The sequence below is a fragment of the Seriola dumerili genome, unplaced genomic scaffold, assembly GCF_002260705.1.
Source record: "Seriola dumerili isolate Sdu_G_001 unplaced genomic scaffold, Sdu_1.0 BDQW01000291.1, whole genome shotgun sequence".
In the NCBI taxonomy this organism is placed as follows: domain Eukaryota; kingdom Metazoa; phylum Chordata; class Actinopteri; order Carangiformes; family Carangidae; genus Seriola; species Seriola dumerili.
The window spans coordinates 4,211,206-4,229,645 of NW_019174546.1; the positions used below are offsets into that span (position 1 = coordinate 4,211,206).

Here is an 18,440-nt window from a genome sequence, read left to right on the forward strand (position 1 = left end):
TTGCTGGCAGGTTTTTTTTTTAGAATACTGTTGTTTCTGCACAGAGCAGAAAACATTAGCCTTCACAAACAGCGTAATGTTGCCTTTACCAGCAAACCTTTCTTCGCCGCTTTTACCATTTTTCACATGCATACAGAAAGGAGCACCCTGAAACTGCAAATTATTATATTTTACTGAGAAAATCAGAAGTCTGATCAAGCGCAGGCAATATTGAGGGAATCAAAAGTGAAGATGAAGTTGCAGACCGCCAACAAAGAACCTGACTCGCGGACCAACCTAAAGCTTTTTGATATTTAATTGAAACATTATACAGAGGAAGAGGGAGCCTAGCGCTTCTCGAAAGGCTTGATAGAGCTCACTCCACAAGTAAGTCGATCACGAAACAATATTTGGCCCCCTAATTTGATATTAAGTCATTAAGTGCAAAAACAAATTAGATGTTTTCAGCTTCTTAAATATTTTCTGCTTTTCTCTTTAACATCCCATCAAACTGGACTGTTGTTGTTTTCGACTGTTTGGTCGGACAACTGAAAAACATTTTGTGGCATTTTATAGACTAGTGATTAATTGAGAAAAATATACATCTAGCATTAATGAAGCTTCTGGCTGCTCAACAGTCCACTAATGGTGAGTTGGTGGTTGACTTTATAGGTACACATAGCACACGTGAAAGACATACGCAATACATACACCACCGATCGCACACGTACACGGACACATGAATGAGGGATTGCAGTCTGCTGGAAAGCTCTAATGCTGAATAGACTTCTAATGTGAAGTAATTAAACTGGCTCTGCTCCAGGGCTGCTGCTTAGAGTGCACTTTAAGATCCAATCTGCCACAAATGGAAAAGAGGACGGAAATGTGAGCTTCTCACCTTTGTTTAACTTGCGTTTTAAGTGCATGTGTTCGTGTGTTTGCGCATTCTGCTTGTGCCTGTTTTCCATTTCGGTCTGTGAGACATGTTCATTCATCGGTCAGTCCATTAAACAGGATATTTTGATATGAGGTTATCAAGGTGATAGCTCAGAACACCACTGATGTCTGGTGAGGGAGGTGAAGCGTCTTCCACACTGGTGTTCCGCTGCAGAAACTGATTAGCTAATGGAGGCAGGATGATGGAGAATAAACCCCACCCTCTCTCCTCCCTCCCTCCCCTCCCCTCCCCATATTGTGTCGCGTAGAGCTGCATTGATTTAGTAGATTAATCAAGTAGTCAATTCATGAAGAAAAGTAATTGGCTAATTGGCTATTTTGATTATTAAGTCTTTTTTTTTTTTAGGCAAAAGTGCAAACAAATCGCTGTTTCCAGGCTCTTAATAATTATTTTATTGCTTTTATTTGTTTATTTATACTTTCTGCTTTCCTGAATAAATTTCTTTGCTTGTATGCATATATTCTAGTGGATGTCTATATTCACGACATCTATTGTTTAATGGAGCGTTTGGTGACATATATTTCGCAGGGTGTCTCGGTGAATCCGTGCATTGAGTTAACATTTATGGTAGAAATACATCCTAGAACGTTTACAAATTCCTGCTCTTGGAGTAGAATGACAATTTAGTTTTGTTTTAACAAAATCGCTTAATCTGTTCTGTTTTTGAACTGCTCAGAGTCTAGGCAGCAGAATTGGACTGTCAGAACAGCAGTTTGTGGCTTTTAAATACTCCTCCTCTTCCACCTAGTCACTTTTTGTGGACAGATTGCTGTAGACACAACCAATCTGTTTTTCTTTGTGTGATTGATCGTACTGTCTTCCGTTGTACTCACTCCCTTGAGAATTTGCTTGTGTCTTTCTTTCAACTGGGTATTTTCCAATAACCTTGTTCGCAGATTTTCTTCATGATGTAGCTTTTGCCAGGAATTGACTAACCAGACACTGATGAATACGACCAGAGACCGGTCTTGCCTTTAACTTTAAAATCAGTCGCACCTTGATTCAAACAAAAGTGACCTATATTCAAAAAGATCGGCTGCTCCAGTGGTGATTGACGTGATTATATCAAAGGAAGCTGGTGCATACAGTTTTTCTTTTCAATTTGTATGTTGTTTCGTATCCACAACAAGAACTCATTTATGCAGCTGCAAGCAGCAATTTGCAGGTTCTACACCCTTTTGAGTCCAACAGAGCAAGAAAAGCTGAATGCGGACAAAAAAATAAAACCACGAGAGTCAGACAAGAGAACGCAATGTAAGACTCGACATAAAACCAGCAAGAAATCACTTGATTACAGTGTATGTAAGTTGTTTGTATCAAAACCTGTCCACCATTTGTCCCCCTTCACTGATGTGAATGAAACTGGGTGTGTATGTTGGGGAGGTAGCGTAGGATGTCTCCAGTGACTTTAGTCAGCAAGGAGTCCTTGAATTATGAGCAAATGTGTGATACGCCACGCCGGGAATCTGGCAAGAAAAATAATGATAATAGAGCAAATGCAGCAGAAGTATAATGTAACAGAACCCTTAGAAAAACAACAGAAAAAATGAGTAATACTCTCTGGTGGACTTCAGTTTTTGTAAAATTGTACATCTACTCTCTTCTGTAGCATTGACAAGACCCAAAGCTCTGTCCCTGGCTGCTGCAACACAGCGACATCCAGCCACAGAGAAAGCTGGGACCTCCACCATCGCTGGACCACTTCTACTGGAGGAGTTCTTCAGACAGGTGAGTGGGTGCACCTGGCAGGTCACAGAGAAGTGCGTGGTGAGTGGTCGCGTGTATGCTTCAGTGGTTTGAGGATGTGAGGATGCAGAGTCAATATGAGCAGGTTGTTTCATCTGGCCACATACACGGAACCGTAAACGTACACTTAGAGTGACGGTTAATCAGTTACACATATTTATAATTAACAAGCGACCCTGCAGTAAATCTAATATTTCGTCCAACCCCATTATATCTATGGAGGAATAAATATTAGAAACCTTTATAATATAATGCAATATATATATATACTTTTTGAAAGTCTCACACTATGGATCCACTGTCAGACAAAATCGAGATAAGTTTTGTCACTCCTATTATCTCTTATTTTTACTTGGGAGATGATCATTGTGCTAAGTTTTGGGACTACAGTTCCCATATTGGGTTGCTGTTAATGTACTTCATGGACCCTTATAAACACCTATCACTGGATTTCTTCTGAAGAAAAACTATCAATCGTGACGATTCTCAGGACAAATTCTGGAGTTATAAGAAGTGTTTTTTTTCTTGTGATCACTCAGCAAGATTTAGTCCCAATGAACATCACAGATAATGATTTTCCTCAGAACAAGTAAGACACATTAAATCTTTAAAATACGTGTGTTGTAGCTGTATGCTCGATTGAGTTACTGTCCAAGAAGGAGTGTGATTATTGCGGCCACTGGGCATCAGTAGTTAATTGCCTCCATGTGTTTGAAAACCTCTGGTATTGATGAAATAACATTTTTTAATACAGGCCTTCAAAAATTTGCCATGAGGTAGAAAGATGAGCTCTGAAAAACACCAGCAGGTGAAAACAAAAAACCAACGACAGCACCAATCATTCAAGTGTCCTGGTTCACTATGCCATTAACGCGAGTATGCCTTAAGCACGCCAGTGGAGTGAAACACCAAATAAAACACAGAACGTCATTAATGTTTGTGACAAAACAATCTCAGGACAAGGTCCATTAAGTAGCTGTGAGATTGTTCAGTTTTATTTATTTATTTATTTCGGAACCCTTTTTCGATTACTGGCTTGAAAAGTTGAGATCGAAAGTTCATTCGCCTCTTTGGGTTAAACCTGTGCTTTTCCTGCTATTTGAAAATATCTGCACTGTTGGACCAGGTGGGGGAGTCGCAGAGTTTTCCTAGGATTTCCTTGGGATTGTCAAAAGATGAAACACTAGATCTGAAGTAGCATTGATTTATTTATTATATTCTCAACATTGCTTTTAGCCGCTTCCTTTGTTGGTGCGGGCGTTACAGATCGGACAGTTTGCAAGATAAATGTCCAGTACAGTCGAAAATTTTTTCTTCCAATTCAGCCCCACGTTAGTCAGGTTTCTTTCACACGGTTGCAGACTCACACCAAAGAATAAATAAGGAAGACATTGTGGAATGATTGTTTTAATATGGCACTTTGGCAACAAACCTGCCCTCTAAAAGCAGTTACAGCACATCTGTAAGATATGCAGCCATGTCCATGAGTATAATTATATAATCTTTTGTCATTTTCAAAATATGATGCCATGACAAGCACCATGGAAAATTAAAATGTAGAACATTATCTCTTGATAAAACAATGCATTTGGCTATAAATAATAGATTGTGTATTAGTAAATGTGAGCGAAGGACAGACGTTCATCTGGTGCCACATTGCTTTCATCTCTTCCATTATTAATCCACATTGTCTTCATTATCAGTGCTATTGTTGTTTGGCTGCTTTCACAAGGCCTTTGTCTCCCAGGATGTGAATTGCTGATAAATAGCTTCTCCTCCCGTCTCCACATTTATCTGTTTATGACAAACCAGAGAGAGAAAATGAAAACACGTTTGTGGCCCAAAAGCACTTGAGGCGGGAGCCAGAAAAATCGAAAGCCTGTTGAATAGAAGTGTGAGCATATGGTGTATGGTGGTGGTGTGCATATGTGTACAGTGTAAGTGTCCGTTTATGAGCGAGTGCATGCACAGTGAGCTTGTGTGTGTACGCCTGGAGAGTCGGGAACATTTTTTCTAGGAACCAAAAGACTGAGAATGATTTTGACTGAGAAAGCTGCTGTATTTCCAGGGGACAAAGAAGCAGAGCTCGGGCTGCCGTTCTCTCCGCTCTGCGACGAAAGTCTACAATGGTGGCCCAGTCCCAGATCGGTGGAGTGGCTACTCCACCATCACATGCACACAAAACCTGCACATGATGGCTGTAGAAGTACACAGGTTCTGTTTCAACATGAGTTTATTGAAGAAAACTAACATTTCCTTTAGAACACCAAAGGGCGTACCATACCCTGTATTTACATACATTTATATTAGTATAGCAAATTAATTATGAAGAAAAGTGGTTGCTGTGCTTTCTATAGTAACAATGGTATTAAAAATATATATAACATTCCCGATAGAGTTGATACTGTATGATGAATAATATTGGATTTCTTCAGTTTCAATGTGACAAGAGGCGATGAGTGTTGTTTTAAGAACTTAAAAATGTCAACCCATCATTTATCAGCTGTGAGTGCACAATGATAGAGTTCACAGTCTAAAGAGAGATTTTGAAAAGTAATAGGAAAAAGAGTAGAAGGACACGCCTCGTGCATGACATGCATTAAAGTCTTCAAATCACTTAAATAAAGAATATGAATATGCATATAATGACATTATGTTCTGAATTTGCCAATATCCTTGTCCCCAGGGTTCATAGACTTCATCGTGGTGCCCACCTTCACTGTGCTGACGGACATGATGGAGCGCATCGTCACGCCGCTCATCGACGAGGCTTCGCATTCAGGTTTCGCTGGCTTTCGCCGCTCAAGGTGAGCTGCGGCACTTCCTCTTTACGCTGACAGATGTTTTAGCAGTGAAAAGTTTGGATTCTCAGTTGCAAGACTGAGCAGATGGAAGTGAGTGACATTATGGAAATCAGAGTAAGTTTTAATCAACCAGTCTGGTTAATCAGGGATGGAAAATGTACTGTTTTCTACCCTTCACCACTCTGAGTAACTACACGCTCGATGACGTGATTAAAGCTCGACAGCTCCTCTGCAATAACAGCATATCTAATGAAAGTATTGAAAACAGCAGATGAGTCTCCCATGAGTAATCCATTTCTGTGCGTGGAAATGTCTCCACCTTTCATCAGGGAGAGCCACACACCTTGAAATTGACATTTTAGATATGCAAGTCAAGTTCGCCTCGCCTTCCCTGATCAAGAATGGGCCTCAGTGCTGGATTGGCATACACAATAGCCTCTAGAGAAACAAAAGGATGTGATTTTGTCTCCACTGGCGTAATTAATTGGCTCAATACTTTTCCTGCAGCCATGTACTAAATAAAATCTGTGCAAAGCTTTGAAAGCACCCACACAAAGTACTCTTCCATTACTAATATTTGAACCATTCACACAGAGATAATTTAAAAACTTTGTGTCTGTCAATTGTTTAAACTTTTATTTTCTCGTAAAGTGAGATGAATAGAAAATAAAGCAGTATTCAGGGAGTCTGGCTCTGCATCATCCGTTGCACCTGCACATCAATACCAGCCTCCCCGTTCTCCTCAACAGCAGTCATTAGCATCACTCAGTGGGCCTCCAGTCGAAGTTAACCGAGTGGAAATCTCAGATACTGTTGCCACTTATGCAGTCTCCTTGTCTACGTACACACCTGGGTGCTTATGGATTTCGTTGGACTGTTTCTTCACGGCATTTATAGCTGCTTTCAGTCATCTGGAAGTGTGTGTGTGTGTCTCTGTCTGCCTCTGTTTATCCACCTCTCTTTCCTTTTTCTCCTTTCAAAGTGCCTCTAAATCTGAAAGCTCATGTTTTATTTTATCCAAGCTGCTGGCGTGACTCTCAGAGTGGAACAGTTTTTCGGTTTTTGAAATATCTCAGAAACTATTGGATGGATTGAAATTAAATTTTGTATAGACATTCATGGCATTCAGACACTGTCCCCTTTGGTGATCTCCTGAATTTCCCTCTTCTAGCGCCACAAGAGGCTGATATTTGAGGTTCTGAGTGAAATGTCTTGAGAACTATTGGCTGGATTGCCAAGACATTTAGTACAGACATTCACATATTCCCCCACATGATGAATTGGAATAATGTTGGAATAAAGTTGGGGCCGACTCACAGGAGACACATGTCAAAACTGGCACGAGAGGCTAAGATATTCTGACTTTTAGTTGGTTCAAGCTCAAAAACCCAATTTCTCATAACGCAATTTGATAGCATCTTTTAAACTCCACACGGCTTGTTTGAAGATTTTTTTTTTTCGGTCAAAAATATTAAAAATATTATATAACCAGCCCAAACAGAGATAACCATTATAATTATTTTAAACTTTGGAAATCTCCCTCCAAATCTTTGGGGGATTTATTGAGTGTAAACAGGAAGTTTTTGTTTTGGCAAATTGGCATCATTAAAAGTATGCTGAATTAGTTATAAGCACTTCCTGTGCAATGCACCCATGGATATAGAGACGGCTATTACTGGATTACTTTGATACAGAAGAAAAACTTAAAAACAGGATTGTTCTCAGGCAGGTTCTGGATCTCTAAGGAACATCTTTTTTCCATCATTTCTAAGCGGATTCATGGACATTTATTTACCATGGACATTGGAGATAACGATATCCTTGGGAAAAAAAAGTCACATTGCCTGTGTGTACAGATTTGACTGAGTTGTGACTCCAAGAAGGAGTGTGATTTTTGATGCAAATTGTGGCAATCAGGCGCTAATGGTTTTAAAGCACCTTAACTGCCTCGGATATCCTCGGAGAGTTAAAGTCACACTGAATCTAATTATGTCTCGGTGTTGAAAACCCCCGAACAACAAAAGACATTATTCCTATTTCCACCGGCTGAGTAGTAGTCACTGTGACAAGTAAACTGAACGTCACATGTTCATCTAGCGCCATCATCAGGTCAAAAATATCATTTGTCTATAACTTTGGTTTGTTGCCAAAAACCTGCAAAACTAATGACATTATCAACATCATCATACCAACTGGTGAACATAGTAAACATTACTTGCTAAACAGCAGCATGTTACTACTGTCTTGAGCGTGTTAGCATGCTGACCATAGCATTTAGCTCAAAGCTTCACTGTGCTACAAGTACAGCCAGCCTCACAGAGCTGCTATAGCATGCCTGAATGTACACTGATTGTTGTAGACCCTCAGTCTTGTTTAAGTCTCACCTCCCTTCTCCTCTGTCATTTTGGTCCATCCAGTCTGAACAGTATTAGCTCAGATGAAGCCAAACGGCACAGTGTGAAGAGCATGGGCTCCGACAGCAGCTCATCAGGCCAAAGCTCCCTGCTGACGGTGGACATGAAGAACTTCAAGGCGTTGTGGAATGAAGAGGTTTATCAGAACAGAGAGCGGTGGAAAGCCCAGGCCGCTAAAGGTACTGTTCACACATACATACAAAGTGTTAACCTGGTAAAATGGTGGTGATTTGGGGACTCTGGAAACATCAAAGCGATGGTAAAACTGATCTTTCTGAGCAGATCACGAGCTCCAGCCGAATGTAGAAAATTGGCTCATAAAGCAGCAATGCTCTTAACATCTGCAATGCTCTTAGCTCACCCGGAGAGGGATTTGGATTGCCCCGTATTAGTGTGAGATTTTGTGGGATACACAGTGAATTTCCACCAGCGGAGAAAATTCACCAGAGATAATAAGTGTGTTGTCATGACATGTTATGTTATTTAATATTTATTTATTTGATCTATGTTTTGATATAGATTCATATCAATTTGATCAAGTTGACTACACGCCCATTGCAAGTGGTTTAAAGGTTGTAACTTCTGGCTTTATTAGTTGTTGATAAATCATTAACTAATGCCTTATGTCTTACTTATAATCCATTAATATGAACAGTGTTTCGGTTGCCAGACTGTGTAAAATCCCTGTGGTTGGTATTTATCCTCTTCCTGTGTGACACTTGTTTTATCTTTTCACATAGCGATCCATTCTTCAATAATACTTGGTGTTTGTGGCTTATTGTAAGAAGCATTTATTAATTAATTATTGACATTTCTAACTGCAGACTTGGTGGCCTACACATGAGAAATAAATGTGCATTTATTAGTTTATTACCAATATTTATTACCAAAAAGAAAGTATAAACACCAGACAAATGGGTCTCGTCACAACCTAGCAACACAGATGTTTTGCCCAAGTCTTGTTAACAGTCTATAACGTGTGCCTCCTTAGAACATGGGACCAGTAAAGTGGCTATAATCAATATTTTGCAGCTATAATCAATATATTAATATTAAAGTTAATATGTAAAATGAACATATGTATGAGAAAATGTAGCCTGTAGTGATGAACCCACAGAGAATCAAAACCCACTGTAGGCCTCCTGCTCAGTAGCAGAGACTAGCTGGTGAATATAGTGGAGCATTTTGCAACTAAAGAGACAGATATTTCCTTCAGGAGTTAAAAGAGCTAAAAGACAGTAAATATTTAACTTTGATTCATTGGTGGGACAGGAACACAAGTCCAAATGATTGCTAATGTTGCTCTGTAACTGCTGTATGTGTAAAAAGGCAGCTTTTTGCTAAGATGTTAGCTATGTCAAGAACAACACTGATAACATGTCAGTGTTGTGTTTACAACGTGTCTCTGCTGCCCCCAAGTTGCTAAGAGCTCAATTAATACAGGTTTAATTTAGCACAAGTAGTTATGAATTAATGCACATGAACACACACACATACACACACACACACACACGCACACGCTAACCTGCCCCTCACACTCCATGTGACCTCAGAGGCGGAGGAGAGAGCTAAAAGGGAAGCAGAGGAGCGAGCTCAGCAGGAAGAGGCTATGGATCCACAGGAGGTCCACACGGAATCAGATCACTCTGAACCAAAGGAGGACAAATTGGAGGGGGAGGCGCCCGAGTCAGCAGAGGTCAGCAGACCACCAGATGGTAACACAGGGGAAACAGAACAGGGAGCACAGCCTGGGAGCGCCACACACAAGAGTCCTCCCCTGCATAACGGTACATCCCTTAAACTGTGTCGTCCCACAGCATGGCTTGTTTTTAACAGACATGACATAAATCTACTTCTATACATGTGCTATACATACATGCAAATAACTAGCTGATCATTGTAACCATGGTGACTGTAGTCCACATTTCTATCATGCTCAAACTTTTTCACATATTTTTCAATATTATCCTCGATATTTTGTGCATCATTTTATTTTCGAAAAATTCATCCTTGATATATTTATATGGGATCTCACTAGAATTTCACTAACTTTCTGTGTGTCACGACCCAGTGGTTGGTTAGAGGGGTTTAAGATTGGAATAAGATAAGGTTAAGATAAGGTTATTAAATACCTAATCACTAACTAAAAAGAGAGAGGATGATTTCAGGGTTTTCCATTCCTGCTCTGATAGAGTGCATGTTTGCTACCATGAACTCTACCTGCATCAGCTGAAAAAATAACACAACTGTTTGGACTGTTCAGGAGAGTTGTCTGAAGGGGCTGAATCTCCAGAGGGTGAAGAAAAGACGAACAAAAGTGTCGATGGTGAGTTTATTTCTGCAGCCCGTGACTGTTGACAAAAAATAAGCTGAAGTATCTGTTTCATGACTGTATGAAATGAAGTGTAAACTAATGTTTCAGTCTATTGTTCCAGAAATACTACTCTGCCTCAGGAGGAATATCCTGTATTTGTACTTCAGTGGAGATTTTTAATTACATTGCATTTTGTTAAGTCGGAGACAGCTTCCTAATCACAAGAAAATAAACAAGCAGAAATCATAATTTCCCCATGTAAGCAGTTTGTTTATGTCTGTTTAATTTTGCCTAAATATTCCTTTTTTATTTCCCAAAGCAGAGGTAGCGATGGAATAAGCCACACTGTTGCATCTTTGCTGCGCTGCCGTCGACCTGAAACCTGCTTTTAACACTCAACTGGAGGACTCACACGGACTCACGTCACAGGGAAGGCCGTTAGTTGGACTGTGTCGCCCTCTACAGGACACCAAGAAACTCACACCTTCACTTCCATTTTTGTCCTTATGATCAACTTGTTTTTTACTTTTACCATGTTAATACTCCCACACTCTTGTATGCAGAGTTTGTGGCTCTACCCATGTGCATTATTCCACCCTCACTGCTTATTGATAAAGACAATACAGAAGATTTAATGACCTTAAGATGACATCGACGATGGTGGGGTTGAGAGGACCCTTTGAGAGACTGACACTGAAAATGTTGCTTTAATTTTTTTTTGATTTTAGTTTGCCAATCTTTTACTTAACGCAACCACAGACATGTAGCCACCGTACAAGTCCCACTTTTTACATCTGCTTTATTTTTTTCTGTCAGCACTCGTTTGTTAGATTTTAGCATCACAAAGTAAAGTCTGGTTTAAAGTTTAATTAGAAACATAAGGTTTGTTACAGTAATCCTTACAAATTAATACAGAAGTGCTTTTTTGTGGGAAATGCAGAATAAATGCACATGAAGAGGAACTTTTACAACTGCTACACCGTATGTATGTGAGCATGTGTACAGTACAATAGGAATTAATTCAGAGGTCTACAACGCCACTATTTTACTAGCAAGCACTCCTTAAACAAACCCACTCTGTGTTGGAAAATTGTGCTTTAGGAGCTCCTGATGGAAGTCTCATAAAAACCTTTTTCTTTTTTTTTTCTTTGTTACCAGGAGTTGTGGCTCATTTTTCCCCCTTAACACATTTACTTTTTCAGTGCTTTCCTCAGACATTGTACAAGTCTGATGCATTTGTGTTCCTTGTTTTTTGTGTGTCTTTATCCTCTCCACTGTATATATTGAAATTTGTACATGTATGAATCTGAGGAGGAGTAGAAATCCTATGATTCCACAATCCAAAAATTGATGTTTTTTGGATATAATGTAAGATATTATGGTGGAAAATGTCCAAAAAATTAGAATGCAACCTTTGCATTTCAGACATATCACACACATACAAATGCATTCAAGTTTTTGTAATACATAAACTCTTTTTGTTTACCTTTTTTTTTGTAACATTTGTTTTAAATTTGTCCTATATCAATCATGCACTAGATGCGTCTTATATCCTCACACTGTACGTCATTTCTTCATCAAAAGACTTCTTCTCGATGCCTTCTTATGTGTATTGAAGCTGTAGCAAAAAAAACAAAAAACAAAACAAAAAAAAAACAACACTGTCGCTCCATTAGAGAGGAATCTTACATATGTACGTTATATTTATTTTGCAGTACAGTTATGTTACAGCAGCTTCACCTTCTCGGTTGTTGGTGTAATGTTTAATCGACGTGTTTACAGCGTGCTTGTGCACCTATTAGCCAGCTGAATCCATCATGCTTTTGTGATGCATCCGAGGCTGTGAGTCCAAACTGTATCTGCTTCCTGGTTGTTTGCCAGGTTTTTCAAGGCTTCTAATGTTGTGTATAGAAGATGCAAATATTGCTTACTGTGCATATGTAATATATTGAACCCCTGCAACGCTGGTTCAGCTTTTCCTATGTACTTAATATGTGTCAGTGGAAGAGAGGAAAACAAGCATTTTGGCAGTATTTACATAATGATAGGTATGTTTTCCCTAAAATTGTGCACTTTTACTTTGTTGAAATTCCCTAATTTTATTTTAAAGTATACAGTACATGTGCAACTTTATATAAAACTATAGGAACTATGACTTCTTTTTTAGCCTCTTTGTTTTAATACACACTCCCCATTTTTATATTATAACAGGACACTAGTATCGTGCTGGGACATAGCAGTTTGTCATGCAATGCTACTTTCTACCTAAAAAATACAGTCAGTGGTTAGCAAGCCAGCTGGCTGAATGTGTGCCTATATATATGTACTTTCCATGTCACACCTTTCACCTGTAGGAAAAAAACCTATTTTGTGATGTCATTTGAATCTGTGCTGATCCAGGTACAGTCAAACAAACCAGTTCATATCTTCCTTCAATATTACATACTAAAGGAGTCTTGTGTAAAGACTTTTATTTTAGACACTGTTGGAAAATCTGTTTGTACAGTCAGCAGTTTGATGTTGCAGAAGTATAGTATTTATAATGGTATATTTTATGGTCTATTTTGCTCTTTTTCATTTAGAAAAAAAATCTATTTTTTAGCTGTTTATGTGCTGTATAGTGTATGTTTTTTTGTTTTACTGTACTGTTTGCTCCTTTTTTGAGGATGGATTGTCATCTTCAACATGTAACTGTTTTTTTTTTTTAAATTTTGTCTCTCCTGTGTATCTGTCTGATATGTTTTACTCCACCAGCTCTGAAGTCAGAAAATTTCAAGTGGCTCAAAACTCTTCACTGTAAAATTTAAAGTGTAACAATCACAGCAAATTACATTTATGAGTAGAACAAAAACAAAACTTATTGCATCCTCAAAATAGCCTGCCTGACACTTGGTAAAGCAGAATATATTTTCTGTACCAAGGAATCAACACATGTACAGTCTTGTAGTTTGCTCTCTCTTTCACTTGCTACTGTGATAGCCTACTGTATGAATATTTAACAGGAATTTATACCGACCATAATCAGAAACATAGCTGTATTTATGACATGTAAAGACTTCTAAACGTGGTGTTTTGTAACAGTTACTATGGAACAGATTATTTGTTGTTTGTTTAATGCTTTGTTTCCTTGTTTAGTCTGATAATCACTCTGTAATGACTGATCTCAAACTGCTCTAGTCACTGAGGTTAGATGGATGTAAAGTGAGAGTGTGTGTGTGTGTGTGTGTGTGTGTGTGTGTGTGTGTGTGTGTGTGTGAGATAGAGAGAGAGAGGGTGTGTGTGTGTGTGAAACTGCTGATAAATACTCAGTGTGCATTTCTGATCTCCTCACTGTGACCTGCTCTGTTGATGAGCGTGTGTGTGTGTGTGTGTGTGTGTGTGTGTGTGTGTGTGTGTGTGTGTGTGTGTGTGTGTGTGTGTGTGTGTGTGTGTGTGTGTGTGTGTGTATGAGAGAGAGAGAGGTAAACGAGAGAGGTAAACAAAAAGAGATGGACTGTATAAAGCTGGGTAGACAGTTCTCACCACCAACAAAATTTTACAATTGCATTTCAAATAAGCAGTTGTTTTTTCCACTTTAAACGTCCAGTTCTCACATTTTATCAAATTACAAATTGTTCCACAGGGTGGATTAAACAATTCCACAACGAGGTGGATAAATTAGTTAACAGAAGTTAACCACCTTAGGTTTACCCTCTACTACATCCTTGGTTAGACAGAATGACTAAGAGTGAATGGGTGTGTGCGTATGCATGTATGTGCATGCATGTGTGTGTCACTGTCCCATGCCGGCCAGGCGGCCGTGTGTGCCACCATGCTCTGTGACTGCACAGTCGTATCAATAAATCTGGACTCAAAGGGCTCAGATCATGTCTGCCTGTCCTCATTTCTACAACACCACAGCTCAATGTGTCATGTTACAGGGGCACTCCACCAATTTTACACATCAATATCCATTTATTCTTTGCAAGGAGAACTACTCAGCGTGTGACAGCAGTTGAATAATGTCTTCTGTGTCTTTGGAGGAGCTTTATCAATAATTTTTTGATTTATCTGATCTTGACCTTGGAGACTACATATTTGTAATTGAATATCCTACATAGGCTGGGAGGGTCTGACAAAAACATGTAAGATAGCTGCAAACATTATTTGCATTATTGATCGATGTGTTCATCATAATTCTTTTGATTAATTTGTTAATTTTCTAATCAATAAAATGTCAGAAAATAGAAAGGAACATCACAGTTTCCAAAGGTGATATCAGCCTAATTTCTTACTTTGTCCTACTACCAACAGCCTAATCAAGTTACATACTGGATGACGTCTGCCACACAAAAAATTCTGTTGCTCTCATTCGTCAGCTCAGATTGAAGATGAGCGCAGAGGCATCTTCTTCCTGCAGCAGATGAATGTGAAAACAAGCTTCACTCTTCAATCTATAATGATAGGAAACAGACAAAAAGAGCAAATCTTCATGTTTGATAAAAGTGAACCATAGAATATTTTGCTTGATGAATGCTTTTCCTTTCTTTAAATGTATGCACCTTGCAACATCATGCAACAGCATTACCATCCTCAAGCACAACCCATTGTGATTGTACACCACAGACCACTGATGCACTCACTCCTTGCTGTTTTGCTATTTTATATGTGCTTTAGTTCATTTTGCAATTTAAAGCTAACAACTATTTTCTATGTAAAGATATAGTGGAGTAATGGCATCCTGAGCAGAGAACAAAGTCACACCCCCTCTGTGTTATAATCTGAGTTTCTCTGGTCTTTATTTTGGTATCCGCTCTGGCAGCGCATGCATGTTAGTAAATGTGAGTTCCTCCTGTTAAACACCTGGGCCCAATCCTAATGTCCACCCTCACAGACTCGCACACAATTGGAGGCGTGTTCCCGGTAAGTTTGTCCTGGTAATACTGGTCTGGCCTAACAAAATGGAGAGACCTGTGAGCTCCAGTTTGACCCAGAATTGACTTGTTCTTCTCCTCGATGTGTAAGCAACTTACTGGCTACAAAATGTTTTCATTAGTGACCGGTTACAGAAGGCGTGCTAATGTTAGCTAACTTGCTGTTGCTGATATTATGACTGTGTTTGGCAAATGTTGCTAATGCTAGCTGGCTTTGCTTTGAAGCATATCACGACAATGCTAGCGTGGGCTAATGGTTGTGGATAGATTGTTTTGTTGGCTCTCGTGTTCACGGGACAGCTATTCAGTTGGGCTTCTTGTGTGTTTTGTGGCCGCTTTCACTGGGCTTCATTACACCTTACAGACTGAGAAAGTGAATGGAGAGGTGGGCTTATGGCCGGATGTTTGGCTGAAGAAGCATTTGTTTCAGTCTGAGATGCTGATGGTTTTATGACATCTAGTGGCAGTGACTATTGTCTACAGATCTTTTAAAGATATTAACATGACGTTAAAATCAAATAAAAGGTCATCAAACTATTGTTTGACACCTGAGCAGGAGCACCTGGGCAGCGTATAAGGCCCCCAACCTTCCTACTGAAAGATTGAAAGATACACAAAGTAATTACAAACACAGTTTTTTTTGCTTTGCATCTCCTTGAAGTACTTTTTGTAGTTGTTTTGGGTCTCTTTGTTATAGTTTCACATCTCTTTGTGTTCATTTTGTGTCTCTTTGTCGTTGGCATTTAGTCATTTTGTGTCTATTGTAATTTTGTTATTTTTTATAGGGGGTTTTGTGTTTCTTTGTGATAGTTTTGGGTCTCTGGTGATTTTATGTCTGTGAACATTTTGTGCCCCTTTGTAGTAGCTTTGCATCTTGTAGTGGCCATTTTTGTTATTTTGTGTTTTGCATACATTTATAGTTGTTTTGTATCTCTTTATAGTCACTTTGTGTCTCTCTCTTGTCTCATTGTGGTCATTTTGTGTCATTTTGTCATTGTTTTGTGTTCCTTTGTTGTAGTTTTGTCTCTCTTTGTATCTCTTTGTTGACATTTTTGCCCCTTTTGTAGCAGTTTTGCATCTCTTTGCAGTCATTTTGTATTGTTTTGTGTCTCTTTGTTGTTGGCCTCTGGGCCCATTCAGTAACCACCTCCAAGATTCACAAAATATTTGTAAATTTCATCAGAAATTCAGATAACAAGTTTCTAAATGAGACAGAATGTCCACTTCTTTAAACCACTATAGAAACAAATCTGATGACAGTTCGACAGGTGGGATTCAGGCCATGATATTGAATCTTTGATACTTGTTTTCAGTTTTACAAATGATCACTAACTGCAGAGTGAGTGAGTCATTCTAGTCTTTCTATAGAAATAGTAATAGAGTTTACATTTACGGAAAGCCAAAGCCTCCGGTATGTATGGTGCATTAACTGCAACATGAACATAACACACAGCCAATAATCCACTAGATGTCTCTGTTAGACTTCAAACCCAGTTGAGCTGCAACAGCACCGCTGTTCTCGGCCTCCGAGGGCCCGTGGCACTAAAAATGATCAACAAACTTGATGTATATCGTTGACAAGACAGTCAGTGTATAGCTCTTTATCCGCCATATAGGCAACTCCACAAACATTAGACACAGAATGCATTTTTATCACGAGTAGCATACATATTCATGCGCAGGTTGATGGAGCTCATGGAGGGATGTGTATGAGTTCTCAGCACAGTGCTGAGTGCTGGAGCAGAAGGCGAATGTTAATTCAATTATACGGCAGCTGTTCCTTGGTGCCCATGGCCACTGTGTTTGCACTAGAACAGAAATCTTGTATTAGGTCCCTCGCCATAAAAGACCATTGCCAGGCAGGAGAATGGGGACTGCCTGTAACCAAAAGCCATCAACAGTATTTTAAAGAGCTTTTAATGCTTATTTTTGGTTCGATTGAGGAATTTTGTGCGGCTGCAAAGTAACATTTGTGGGGTTTTTTTGTTTTGTCGCACTGTTGATTTACAGAGCTTTTGTTTTTAGTCATTACTCTATTAAATAGTCAATCTGCTTGGAAGTAAAAAGTGCAAATGAGTTTATTTTGCTGTATTAACTCCAGTCAAGGGTTGTTGGATAGACACATGTGTGTGTCCTGTGGTGGTTCTGTCATTTCTGCATGAGTGATTTATAGATACATAAACTTTATCTCTTGCTTTGTGTGAGATGTCTTATAGATTCACGGTTACAAGTTTGTATATTAACAGAACACAACAAACATGTATATCTAAGTCCTCCACTGATCCACATGTGCAAATGTAGTTTGTCCATGCATGCATGTGAGTGTGTGTTGGTATCTGTGCTCCACCCCACCTCCTGTCCCAGGCTTGGGCTGAGCTCCAGTACTACTTGATGAGGAAGAGTAAGAGGAGGAGGAGGAGGGGTGATGGCATCCGCTAGTCTGTCCCTTCATTACCTGGTTCCCTGAGACTCACTCTATGTGATTTAATCACATGGCCACTGGCGGGAAACTGCTGCTCTGATGTTACCTGGACCTGCTAATCAGTTTGCTTTTCCCTCATCAAAAGGAAAACAGCCACACCTGCGGGAAGGATGCGCTCAACTGCACATTACGTATGTATAATATATGCACACATGCAAATGTGGAGGCACTCAAACACAAAAAAACTCTTGGTTATTATCCTCCTAACACACAGATGGAGTGCAGAGGCCATGGCAGAGATACATAGTTAGCAAAGTAGGGGTGCAAATAAAGAATATTTTTCTTTATTTATTAATCTGCTGATACATTTCTTAATAGTCCAATATGTTGATTACAATTTTATCAAAGCCCAAGGTTCATCTGCAAATTGCTTGTTTTGTCCAATCAGCTCTTTAAAACCCAGAGATATTCAGTTTACTGTCACATTAGAGAAAGAAAAACAGCAAATTCTCTAATTTGATTTGAGTTGGAACCAGGGAATGTTTGGCATCTTTGCTTGAAAAAATAAATTAAACAATTACTTGATAATCAAAATTGTTGATCAACTTGTTGATTTAATTTTTTCAGCTCTAAAGCAAAGATGAAAATAAAGCCTGATGCTGTCACATTGAGACTACACTGTGACAAGCCTTTTGGGAATCTGTCCTCTAACTTAACCAGAAGTGACAGCATGTTCTCACCACTTTAACTCCACACGACCACATCATGCAGCGTGTAAAGTAGACATTACATATCAAGTTGTTTAATAAAAATTAAACCCCGTCTATCCACTGGAAAGAGCACAGAGCTCTATTTAGAGTGACTGATCGAGAGCCCAGAATCAAAGGGCC

The 18,440-nt window shown here is 39.2% G+C and overlaps 1 protein-coding gene across 1 annotated transcript in view; it reads left to right on the top strand.

The window, feature by feature from the left end:
* The window catches only part of LOC111231212 (calcium/calmodulin-dependent 3',5'-cyclic nucleotide phosphodiesterase 1A-like), a 98,155-nt gene extending 87,291 nt beyond the window's left edge, over nt 1-10,864 (top strand). The window contains exons 14-18 of the mRNA XM_022758251.1: nt 5,370-5,490; nt 7,905-8,080; nt 9,455-9,688; nt 10,165-10,227; nt 10,779-10,864. Of these exons, the coding sequence (XP_022613972.1) occupies nt 5,370-5,490; nt 7,905-8,080; nt 9,455-9,688; nt 10,165-10,227; nt 10,779-10,864 (680 nt within the window). The remainder of the gene's footprint in view (nt 1-5,369; nt 5,491-7,904; nt 8,081-9,454; nt 9,689-10,164; nt 10,228-10,778) is intronic.
* Nucleotides 10,865-18,440: the final 7,576 nt, after the last annotated feature.